Source organism: Pollachius pollachius (assembly GCF_949987615.1).
Source record: "Pollachius pollachius genome assembly, chromosome: 10".
Lineage (NCBI taxonomy): Eukaryota > Metazoa > Chordata > Actinopteri > Gadiformes > Gadidae > Pollachius > Pollachius pollachius.
In genome coordinates, this window is record NC_136943.1 from 4,587,478 (window position 1) to 4,600,063 (window position 12,586).

Below are 12,586 nucleotides of genomic sequence, written 5' to 3' on the forward strand. Positions count from 1 at the left end.
GCTGGAGCCCCGTCCATACATGTATCCAGCCCGTATGGATCGCTTCCCCCAGCAGTGCTTCCGGCATGTCTTTGGTCTCAGGGCTCCTCTGGATGGACTCTTCTGCTGAGGCCCCATGGGGACCAGCGGGAACCATCAATCCAACTCTGATTTGCTCTCAGCCTGCCCTCACTCTCCCTCTCCCTCTTTATCCCTTTCATCTCCTTCCGGTACTCACTTACCCTCTCTCTCTCTCTCTCTCTCTCTCTCTCTCTCTCTCTCTCTCTCTCTCACTCTTATCCTCCCTCCCTGCTGTCCTCTACTCCCCCCCCACCCCACCACCAACACCACACTACTTCCAACACGGAACAATGCCTGGGAAGTTTGTTATTGTTTTGTTCACCGGAGCGCCCTTATCTCTCAGCGTCTTCACCCCTTCACCGCCAGGGGAGGGCCCGTTCTCCAGGAGAGTGGGTAATGCCTCCAACGCACGCACATGCTGCCGCCAGGCACCGCCGGGCATTAATACTTGATCAAATGCAGCGGCGGGAGATTTATTGGCTTGTCAAAGTGGCTCTGTGCTCGTGTAACAAGTTTATGGTTTATGAGGAGGCCTTAAGGACACGTGTTCCCTGAGAGTCATCGTGGGCCACTTTGTTGACGACTTTCGTACCGCACTAGGTTTTAGTTTCCTGTAACTTTTTTTTTACTTGGACCAAATTCTTTCTCTATCACTGTGTCTCTCTTTGTCTTTGTTCTAAAATTTTATGTTCTCGGTTTTCGTCCCTTTTTTTTCTTTTAAACTGTTTCTTTCATGGAAGTTGGAGCTATTCAAGCTTTGATTGGTAGAATATATGTCGCTCTCTCTCAGTCTCTGTCTCTGTCTCAGTCTCAGTCTCAGTCTCTGTCTCAGTCTCTGTCTCTGTCTCTGTCTTTGTCTCTGTCTCACTTTTCCTCTCTCTCTCTCTCTGTCTCTCTCTCTCTAAATTGTTCCTCCTCCTCTTCCTCTCTCTCCTAAGCCACTTGTCTCATCTGTATTTAATTTTTCCCGCATGCCATGCTTCCCTTTCTGTCAATCTTGTCAGGCTAATAACTTTTGCGCTAGCGTGACAACCAGAACTACTTACGTTTCGGCAGCATTGTTTCAGACAGGATTCTTGCTAGCATTCTAATGGGACCTTCTGGGATGCTCACAGTCACTTGACTTCACCAGGTCCTGATGTTGATGCACTATACGCCCTATGAATAATGCTAGGATACTGTACCTCTGGCTGGTACTTGTATTGTACGCGTCTCTTCTATTGTATGCTGCACTGCATGAATACATGGATGAGCTCCCTGTCTTCTGAGGCTATTAAGACGCTGCCTTCCTTTTAAACTTTGAAGTTTAGGGAAAGCTGTAGTTTTTTCTAACAATGATTTTAGGGTTGTTGGCTCAAGAGACGTGTGTGTGATTTTGGTGTTGTCAGCAAAATAAACCTCAGACCTTTAAAGGTTAGGAAACACATCTGTTCAGGAAATGGACAGGGCAGAGGTAATGTGGAGGTTAGTGAGTAGATCTTTCACCCACCCTGTCCTATAAAGTGGTCCTTCATTGTTTCTGCAGAAATCGAAAGGGGAAACCATTCATTATATAGAAATTGCAATATTGAAATGTCAGTGTAGGCGTGTTGATAGCAGCATGGAACATGTCGTGCATGTCAAACTGGACATCACTGGTCTGTGTTAGGATGCTGCCGAGAGAGTATTTCCCAGTAAGGCCTTCTGAGACGATAATAACCTTCATCGGTTTAATCCCTTTCCCCATATCTTTAATCCCTTTCCTTTGTTCCCCCTCTGGTTTCTCGCTTTGTCTTAACTCACTGTTTTGTGTCTGCTTTAATCTGTTGTTCTTCACATGTGTGTGTTTGAACGTGACAGTGGGTTGTATGTCTTGGCTTTGATGTGTTCAAAGACGCAGCCTTATTACATCCAGTAGTGCCGTAGTCATATTGCTTGCTTTACTGTTGGCCCCTCATTAACTCTTCTGATACACAAACAGCTGACACATTCAGAAACCTTAACATGTAGTATCACACACAGCATGAGCAATAACATACACACACTAACATTGATGCTAACATACACTCACACACACACACACACACACACACACACACACACACACACACACACACACACACACACACACACACACACACACACACACACACACACAGACACACACACACACACACACACACACACACACAGACAGACACACAGACACACGCACACACACACACACACACACACACACACACGCGTGAGTGCAAAAGCAGATCGCGCATAATTAGGTAGACCAACCAATCATTTCTTTCTGGTCGAACGAAATGATTGGACGGGCTGCGACAGCCGCAGATACCACCTTGTTTTCATTTTCTCTTCAGAGCATTTGAATTATCTATCATTGTCGGGATGCAAGAGAATTTCAACAAATATGACAAACATGCTTTTAAAATAAACGCCCTGGCCTAGCTTTAATGTGCACTTCTAGAATTGTCCTTTTCTGGGTAATTCTATAGAGTTATATATGACTGTATAATAAATTCATTCAATTGCATTCACAACAACGTTGTAGAGATGCCTCTCGTGTCAGCATCAGCCGTAGCGGCTGCCACAGCCAAGGGAACGTTGACAGCCCAGCAAGAGACACACGGTCCATCGGACGAGGCAGCACTCACTACTCGGCCACAGCCCATTGGGCAGCGATCAAGCCAGCCGGATCATTAGCCCTGAACGGCGCTAAGAGCACCTCTCCTGTGCTGAAAAGCTCCTCGACGGGGTACTGGGGCAAGCGCCACTGATGAGGCGCTCACCCCCACCCACCGCTTGCTCCAGCCGTACGGGAGGCAATCCGAGGAGTGCCTACGTGCAGCTCCACCGCCGCTAAAGTGATCGCTAATTGTGTGTTCATATTTGTCCACAAATTGTCAAGGGTTGTTTTTTGACTCTCGATCTTAGCAATGGATTGACTCAGGAAGTGAAGATGTCTTGAATCAAGATGCGGGATGAGAATACTCATCCTCAGCCTAGTGGGGTACGCCACCAGGGGGGGTCCTGCTGATAGTAAACACTTAATCTGGGATCCAGCAGCTCATTTCTTAGCACCGTCATGGGGAGACGGCACGGAGCCTAGGCCGGAAACCAAAAGCCAAAACGACCAGAGAACTGCCTTGTTTCCCGTTTCAATACAGCGGGGTTCTATCGAAGAAAACAAATTTTATTGATCTGAATTAGAGTACTTCTGTGTTGGTTTGAAACCTTGAGGGACCCTTTTTTAACAGTTTACTACTGCTGGCCAAGTTTGTTCGCCAATCACGCGATAACGCATCCCCGCCTGCAGCGGTATGATTGGTGGAAAAACAAAAAGATTCCGGGTTCGACCACCAATGTCCGCACACGCCTGCATGTGGCATCCTGCCCTCCCCCCTACCTGGCCTTTAACGGCCCCAACTCATTGCAAGTCGCCTTGGATACGTCTTCTAAACAAATTATGCCATGGGAGCCTTTCTTAGTCCACACAAATGCACATACAGTATGTTTGGTAGTGTAGAGCGGGAATGAAAACAGTAAGGTTCATCCATCGGTCACCCCTTTACAGCGCCACTCGTCTGGATTAAGACAGCTCGATGCATACTTTGGCGTGGTGCATATATGGTGATGAGCACTCATGTCAGCTCGGCTTTATCTGTACTCAGATGTACATTTAGGGTGCGAGCATCTGTGCTATTTAATTTACTATCCAGACACATCTTCGTGGCAGATGTTAAAGTAGCGGACGCCAGGTCAAAAAGTCATGGCAGGGATAAACATACGGAGAACGACCCCAAAGCCCCAACACACATAAACACACTCTCACACACAAACACACACTCTCACACACAAACACACACTAACACACACTCTCACACTCTCTCACACACACACACACACACACACACACACACACTCACTCACTCACTCACTCACTCACTCACTCACTCACTCAGGGCCGATGGATTATGTGGCACAAGGACGCTATAATTGTACTCTGTAAAGACTCTTTTGAAAATACGACTGTCTCACCGCCTAATCCCGCCTACAACATGCTAAATATCCTGTGTGCCACGCTCTAATCCTTCCCCCCGAGCACTCATTACTTCTAGTGTAATTAACAGCTGTTCCGCCCAGACTGAATCAGTGGAAGAGACGAACGGTGGAGTGCTGGGAGACGAGTGGAAATATAACCGGGAATGGGAGGCACAGACAAATATAAAGGGTATTCTACAGCAAAGAGACAGAGAGAAGTATTAGTTGGAGCAGCTTTATTCCCTTTAGAGATTTTTCTATTATACTGCATTTCGCCATGATGAGAAGTGATACAGAATAGGGAATTATTTCAACATGGTAGCTAACTAAACACTTTGACTACAGTCTTTTAAGCCTTTTGATTTTTCTTCTGAAAGCTTACTTGAACCTGCCATTAGAGGATATTTTCAACCACCCTTGAAGGATGAAAAAAGTTTTTATAGTTAATTATCCATCCATGTGACATCTGGGGCTTATGTAGAAGGGAAGCTGACACCTAATTGTAGTCGAGATAACAGAGCCTAATTAAATACCTAAACATAATTCCGTGGGTAGCTTCAGCTTCCCCAAGACAACGTTAATACAGTCAGAGCCTGTTTAACTTTCTTATCTGAGATGTATATCTCTTGTGGCACGAGACCAGCTTCGCTTTGATTCTTTTTAGATTTTATTGGATCATTGAAATGTCAACAAGCAACATTCTAGTCAGCTGTGTGCTAGGCTAGATGCTAGCCGGGTACAGGCTTCATGCATGGTTTATTAAAGCACTTTGCATGCAAACGTGTAAACTCGGTCCCGACAAACTTTGGAACCACATACCGTGAAAGGTCAGCAGTGGTGTGTGCGTGTGTCTAGGGAGCAGGTGGATGATAAGGGGTGGTGTATTGGTGGCAACGCGGTCATAGTGCTCTGCCAAGGTCCTCCAGGGACCTGTGTGTGATTGGCAGGTTGGATGGGGATCCTGTTTGTGTAGAATTACCATGTGATTTCCCCTGGGGGGTCAGACACGTCATCGTGCAATCTACATCTTATTTTTCCCTGGAACACACCTCAGCCAGCAGATGTTCAACCTGGACTTGTTTGTGGTGGTTAAAGATGAATGATGATGAATAACAACAGCCCATTTTCCTTCCATTTTAGCACTCAGCAGACTAAGTATTCGTTTAGCACAAACTTTTCCAAAGCGAGTCTGCGGCGGTGAATCCAGATCACTTTCCTGCCCTCCTTCCTTCAATACAGAACACCCGACTCAACAATACCCACCCTGCAAACTCTGATAACTGGGTTGCAACCCTGTTTTCATTTTAAATCTTGTTCAGCCTCCCTTGTCTTTCCTTCATGGATCCTACATGACCCACCCCACTGGTTAACCATGCACAGGTGTGCCTGGTTAGAGCTCAGCGGGCTGTACCAAGTGGAGCTGGGTGGAGGGGGGCTCTGGCATGGACTCTGTTAAATGAAGATGCTTCTGAATGTTTATGGGTAAATTATTGATTGCAATCGTGCAATGTACGCACGCTGCATTAGCGTCGTAATGATGGGACCAACAGATATGTTGAGCTTAGGAGAAGTACGTTCTGAATACATTAAGGCACCCTTAAACATTAGGAATGGTGCAGGTGAATTTGTGTTTCGGGAGAGAGCTTCATTTATGTAGGGCGCATTTGGCAGAGGTAAAGGCTGCTGGTTTATTTTGCCCTGTAAATGGTTTAAGTGGTTTCCATCAAATCCTGCACTATGTGGGCTTAATCCTTGAACTCCACATCTATACCAAATTATTACTACCATCCCACCACTAGGGCGTAACCGCATGCCCTTCTGTACGCCTTCTCCTCTCCTCTCTGTTCTCCCTCATCTATTATACATCTCTGTGTCTTCTCCCCACTTTCAAGTCCCCTCCCCGCGTTCTGTTCCCACCTCAGGTGCGCCTCAAACTCTGTCCCTCACCCCAGCAATGCGTCTCTCTCCCTCCTTCTCACCCTTCTCTCGGTCCCACCAGATCGCTCTTGTTTGTCTTTGTGCCTCGGTGCCACCCACGCACGCACGCACGCACGCACGCACGCACGCACGCACACACCTTAACTATTCCCACTGCAACACTCCTGCCGTCTTTTCTTTCATCTCTCTCTCTCTCTCTCTCTCTCTCTCTCTCTCTCTCTCCTACACCCAATCAAAAATGCTGTAATACTCGGCTGTCTTCCATCTATTCTGTCTTGATCTCAGCCTCCCGGTCCTTCACACTCCTCCCTTCTCCCTCCTCCCTCCTCTCTCTCTCTCGCTGTCTGAGCGGGAATCTTCTGAAGTCAAGGGCTAATGTAAACGTGTCCTGTGACTTAAGAGGCAGTGTGTGTGTGTGTGTGTGTGTGTGTGTGTGATTGCGCATATCTTTCGAAATCATTGTAATTTCCAATTTGCGACTTGGAGGTCAAAAAGCCTTCCCTTTCATGCGACGCAGACCCGAAGAACTGCAGCAGAAAATCAAAGAAGGAAAAGAAGATCGGTATTGACTTCAATTGGTTCCGGGAAGCCGGGGAGTGTCTGTATTCTAAGCATGCTCCCTCTTCATTGATTGATTACATTTAGAGTGTACTTATTTCTCTCCCTCTCCCCCCCCCCCCCCCTCCCACACAGGCTCTACGAAGGGAAGGAGCAAGAGGAGTTTGAGCAGTCTCTGAGGAGACTGTTTGAGTCCATAAACAGCTTGATGAGGACTGACTACACCACCACCCTGCTGTTGAGGGTAAAGAAACACCCCTCCCTCTCTGTCCCTTCTCCTGCTCCTCATCCATCTGTCTCCCCCTCTCCCTCTCTCCCTCTCTCCCTCCACCTCGTCTTCCTGCCTGGGCCTGCCATGGTCCCTGTTGTCCCCGCCCTGCGTCCTTTAATGAATCCTTTTAATTTAATTTCCTTCAGTTAATCTTTGAGATTAGTTGTTCGATGACCTAATCTCTTTGCTTTTTATTAAGGAGCCGCAATTTATTACCCCACGGCCTCCTTCGCTCGCACGCACGCACACACACACACACACACACACACACACACACACACACACACACACACACACACACACACACACACACACACACACACACACACATTAATTCAAATCATGACTTTATTACTTTTTCTAAGTTGTATTGATTCTATCTAAGCATTATATATGATAAAGATGTCAATCGAACTCCTTATACAATATAATACTTCATGACTGTGCCAGCCTGGAAAAGCAAATATAGACGTTTTTAAACAGCATTTAATCATAGCCAACAGCATGTTTCCTTCATCAAATTGTGATGGAGGATTAATATCAACGTACACTTTTAATTATTCACAAATTTCTCTGGTAACCAGGGACTTTAATTACCTTGATCTGTATTCACTGAGTCCTTTTACATAAAAAGTGTTTGGCTGAATTATAATTCAAAATCCCAATAACGTAGAAGAAAATATAATTAGCGTACAAATTAAAGTACTGAACCTCGCTTTAATTTACCTCCACCTCTTGTTGCCAACAACCTGTTACTTCACCTCTAACCACCATTCTGGGACTGCATGTCCCTCTCTCTCTCTCTCTCTCTCTCTCTCTCTCTCTCTCTCTCCTCTCTCTCTCTCTCTCTCTCTCTCTCTCTCTCTCTCTCTCTCTCTCTCTCTCTCTTTACCTGTCTTCCTCACACACTGTTTGAACAAGGACACACATGTATACAGAGAGGCAGGTAGCATGCACTCACTCGAGTCAGTCAGTCAGCCAGCCAGTCAAACAGTCAGTCAGTCAGCCGTTCAGTCAGACAGCCAGTCAGCCATTCAGCCAACCAGCCACACTCAGACACACACAAATCTCAAAGTAAACCTCTGACAGTGCTTCTGAGGGACAGATTTGACTTCGGAGCCTATTAGATGGAAATAGAACCTCGACTTTACTGACACTTCTATAACAATGATTTGCAGTAATATCAATGTGATGCTCCGCCCCCCCCACCTCTCTCTCTCTCTCTCTCTCTCTGTGCCTTGCACTCTCACACCCTCTCCCTCCGCAGGTAGCCGCTCTGAAGTACCTCCCCACCGTCTTGCATGATGTTGAAAAGGTGTTTGATGCCACGCTCCTGAGGTGAGAAAACAGCAGACACCCTGCATGTCCCCCTCCACCCTCCCCCACCCCTCACCCCTCCACGCCACCCTTCCATGCGGTGCAGTGGTGTCGCGTAGTGCGGTAGTGTCTCCCCCGATGGGTGTAGTGGGAGGGCCCCCAAGTCGGTCCCACCAGCGGGGCCAATCCTTCCAGCTCTGTGAGGAAGGGTTGGAGGAGCCTCCCAGAATGCAATTCGGTTTGCATTGAAACCAAGGCTGACAAAGTACAGAGAACAAAATGTTGTTATATCAGAGTAATAAGTTGAAGGATAACTTCAAGATTTTCTGCCTATTTTCGCATCCTTTTGGGATGACTTTTTTGAAATTGGCCCGGTATTGAACGAAAACACGGCAGCCGTAATCCACGAAAGGGGCTTCAATGTAACCCTTCGGGGCAATAGTGGCCTGTCAATGTCTTCTAAAAGGTGTTTGTGTTCCTACTGAAAGGCTCATGTTGTTATTGTAAGTGTCTGACAACATAATGGAATGGATCCCTACAGAGACAGACAACTTCTTTCTTTACCTTTCGATTGATCCTGTCTTGTCTGACGTTCTGTCTAACTGAGTCTTTCTCAAGGAGAGCTATGGCTATGTTACATTGCAGTCGGTAATTTCCCTATTGGCGTTACAATCTCAACCCTTCTTCACCCAAATCTTTGAGATGACGCTAAGCTAAGCTTTTTGCAGTCCAACATCACCTCCTCTCTCCAACTCTCACTCACCTTCTTTTCTAGCTTCCTGCCAGAACTTAACTCTCGCAAGACTTGAGTGCGATCAATTCTATGATGTAGTCTACCTCTCGTAATAACAATCTGAGGCTGTCAGTGGCCAACGCAAGCATTTTTGGAGGACGTTGGTTGTCGCAGTGCCCAAAGGATTACATTGCAGCCAATTCAGCTGATTGAGGCTGCGGCGTTGTCGCTCAATACCGGAGCAATTTCCAAAAATGTAGTCCGCATTAGTGTACCGTGATGGAACAATAGGTCCCAGGTTGAAAATAGCCCAAGGTTATTGTTAAATAACAAAAATGGGCATCGCTTGGAATATCTTAACGTACAAGTATTATTTAATTAGTAGCTCCTTTGTCGATCGTAGTGAAACGTGGGATTTTACAATGTTTGTAGACAGTAGACACGTCGAAGTGTGTCCTGTTTCCTGGTGATTATTTTACCCCTCCGTTACGGACGTAGAGACAGCTACATCAGGAAGGGCCTTCAGACGGAGTTGGAGGCCATCAAGAAAATTGGGACATGGCCTAAACCACTCCCTCCTTTACACACACATGGATGCACACACCTACACACACACGCACACACACACACACACTCTCTCTCTCTCTCTCTCTCTCTCTCTCTCTCTCTCTCTCTCTCTCTCTCAGTCTCAGACACAGTCACAGTGTCTCACACACACATACGCATGACAAATCCCATTTTAGATCTCCCTAAAACTCGTCTCTAGGAAGGCATCCAAGATGGTCCCTCCCACACTCTTCATTTAACCTCGATATAACCCCGAGTCCTGAACACGCTTCCTCAAAGCGTACCGTCTCCACTGTAAACCCCAGACACCGCCTGGGAGTTTGGATCTTGCCAAAGGCCCTTTATGGGCTCCTCCTCCTCGACATTTCCCCGTCCTCAAACCATTCAAAGCCATTTGAGGTTTCGTATTGTTGCAATGACCTTATTACGTGGTAATAACTTTGGGAGAAGATGTTAATTAGTGTTTGTGTCCGTCTTCCGCGGTTCAATTTCAAACAAGTCTCTTTCTGGTTAATGCTTCGTCACTTTCCCGCACGCTGTGTGCGTGTGCGTTTGCGTGTGCGTGTGCGTGATTGCGCGTGTGTCGTCAGGTGTTTGTCTGGGTGTTGACACCGCTGTCACAGAGGTGCTGACTGTGTGACAGATGAGCACACACACACACACACACACACACACACACACACACACACACACACACACACACACACACACACACACACACACACACACACACACACACACACACACCACACACACACACACACACACACACACACACACACACACAGAGGTTTTGTAAAGGGCGATGAGGGAGTGTTACTTTCTGTCAGTGTCGTTTCTCAGACAGATTGTGTTCATTTCATGGCTCAGTCTTTATTGCGCTCTTGAAAAAAATAAATAAGATGAAGTCTCACACACACACACACACACACACAGGCACAGACCCCGCTGTGTTATCAGAGTCCTCCGGGCCGAAACACAGCACAAGGTTGAGATCAGCCTGGCTGATCACAGTTGCCTCGGGTGTCTTTTCCAGGAACCGGCCGTGTGAATTTTGATCACGCAACGCAAAGGTAGACTTCAAAGCCCCATCTAGGCTCCTGCACTCACATCAGTACCTCAAGTGAGGAGCTGTACAGTGGGCGCAGTGTGTGTGTGTGTGTGTGTGTGTGCGTGTGTGTGTGTCATCAGTGCAGTACAAGGGAATGTGTTGTCAGAGTCACTTTTGGAGTCACTTAGGGTTTTTCTCTGGGTGTTTCTGTGTCTTCTGTGGGTGTGTGTGTTCTGTGTGTGTGTGCGTGTCTCCTCTGTGTGTGTGTGTGTGTGTGTGTGTCCTCTGTGTGTGTGTCTCCTCTGTGTGTGTGTGTGTGTCCTCTGCGTGCGTGTGTGTCCTCTGTGTGTCCGCAGCTCGGCGTTTTAATGAGACTGTGTCTCTTATAATTAGTGGCTCTGATTAGCGCAGCCCGGTGTCGCCATGTCAACATGTGCCCTGCCTTCCGCCGCTAGGATGTTCTCGCAGTTTAATACAACACACACACACACACACACACACACACACACACACACACACACACACACACACCCCTACACACACACACACACACCCCTACACACGCAATCACACCCAACCACACACTGTAATATAATACAATACAATAACAGAAACCAGGTCCCAGGTTGAAAAATCCCAAAGTTACCTTGTCATAACAAAATTGGGCATCGGTTGGAATATCTTAAGAGAAAAGTAATATTTCATTTGAAGCACCTTCACAAACCCGCTCTAATTTCAAAGAGAGATATATCTCTTATATATAAGAGGTATTTCTCTTAATATCTTAAGAGAAAAGTAATCTTTCATTTGAAGCACCTTCACAAACCCGCTCTAATTTCACCTGCCGGGCAGAACAGGAGTGCACTTTGGCGGGTTTCCTGGGGTAAAGTACCCCCGTTTAGCGTAGTCCGTAAGCCAATCGGTACGAAGGGTTCATAGGACAGGGGATGGGGGGGCCTTCGGGCTCCGTGCGCCCACTCCATTTCGTCAGTCGCCCTGAATGGCAATGCTAATGGCTCCGTAATGGACCCGCTTAATTATCCCGATATTAAAACCGTGGGCACAGGGAGGGCCCCCGGTGGGGGGGGGGTGGAGGAGGAGGTAGGGATGACTCAAACTCTCACCAGGCCCGCTCGGCTGACTGCAGGCGCGCTCGTTCAATTGCGCCTGTGCCGCTGCTCCCCTCGTCCCCTTATCAATCTGCGTTAGCCCTTTTTATGGGAGCGTTTATGATGGGGAAAACGCAGCAAACCACTCTTTCACACTTCTTGAGCACCTGGTTTGAAGGGTGCCTAGTTAAACAGTCCGGTTTAGGAGTTGTTCGTGGCGGGGTCTTTCGTTTCATTTAGTCTGAATGGGAGTGCACAGCTCCCCCCTAAGTGGTTTATCCGTGGGGTCTCGTGGAGCCAGGACGGGGGAATTGATTTTAGAAATGCTTGATGTCGATTTTAGGATTGCTTTCGAGTTAAGGTCTATCAAGAATGTTCTTTTTCATTACCCGCCTCTCATTCCTCTTAATCATCTCCACTATCAAGTATCAATATTTGATTATTTTTTCTTGTTTCTCTTCTTCACACTCTTGCTTTATAATCCGTTACTAATTCCTTTGTTTCTGTCTGGTCGTTCGGCTATTTGTTGATTTCTTCTTCTTTCTTATGTCCTTCCTTTCTTCCTCAAATCCTTCCTTCTTTCCTTCGTCGTATTCTCTCAGCCTTCACCTTTCAATGTCCCCATCGTCCCCGGTTCACTGCTAACCCTCCTCCTCCTCCTCCTCCTCCTCCTCCTCCTCCTCTCTTCCCCTCTCCTCCCCCCCTCTCCAGTCAGCTCCTGCACGACTTCTACACCTGCTTCTCCCCCGAGAAGCTCCAGAAGCAGAAGGTCATCTCCATGACGGAGATCGTCAGCAGCCGTCTCTTCCAGAAACAAGGTGCGTGCGACCTCATCCACAGGTCCCAGGGCGCTCCCCTGATGTGACGGCTCCTAAAGGTCTTATCGAGACAATCATCTGCCATGTTTAATGTCAAGAAAAGTGGTCGTTGGGCGTTTGCCATCACGGTATATC

The 12,586-nt window shown here is 47.2% G+C and overlaps 1 protein-coding gene across 1 annotated transcript in view; it reads left to right on the plus strand.

Annotated features, from left to right (window-relative positions):
- The window catches only part of dock2 (dedicator of cytokinesis 2), a 121,761-nt gene that overhangs the window by 30,685 nt on the left and 78,490 nt on the right, over positions 1 to 12,586 (plus strand). Inside the window, 3 exon segments of the mRNA XM_079744731.1 lie at positions 6,721 to 6,829; positions 8,124 to 8,194; positions 12,345 to 12,451. Of these exon segments, the coding sequence (XP_079600857.1) occupies positions 6,721 to 6,829; positions 8,124 to 8,194; positions 12,345 to 12,451 (287 nt within the window).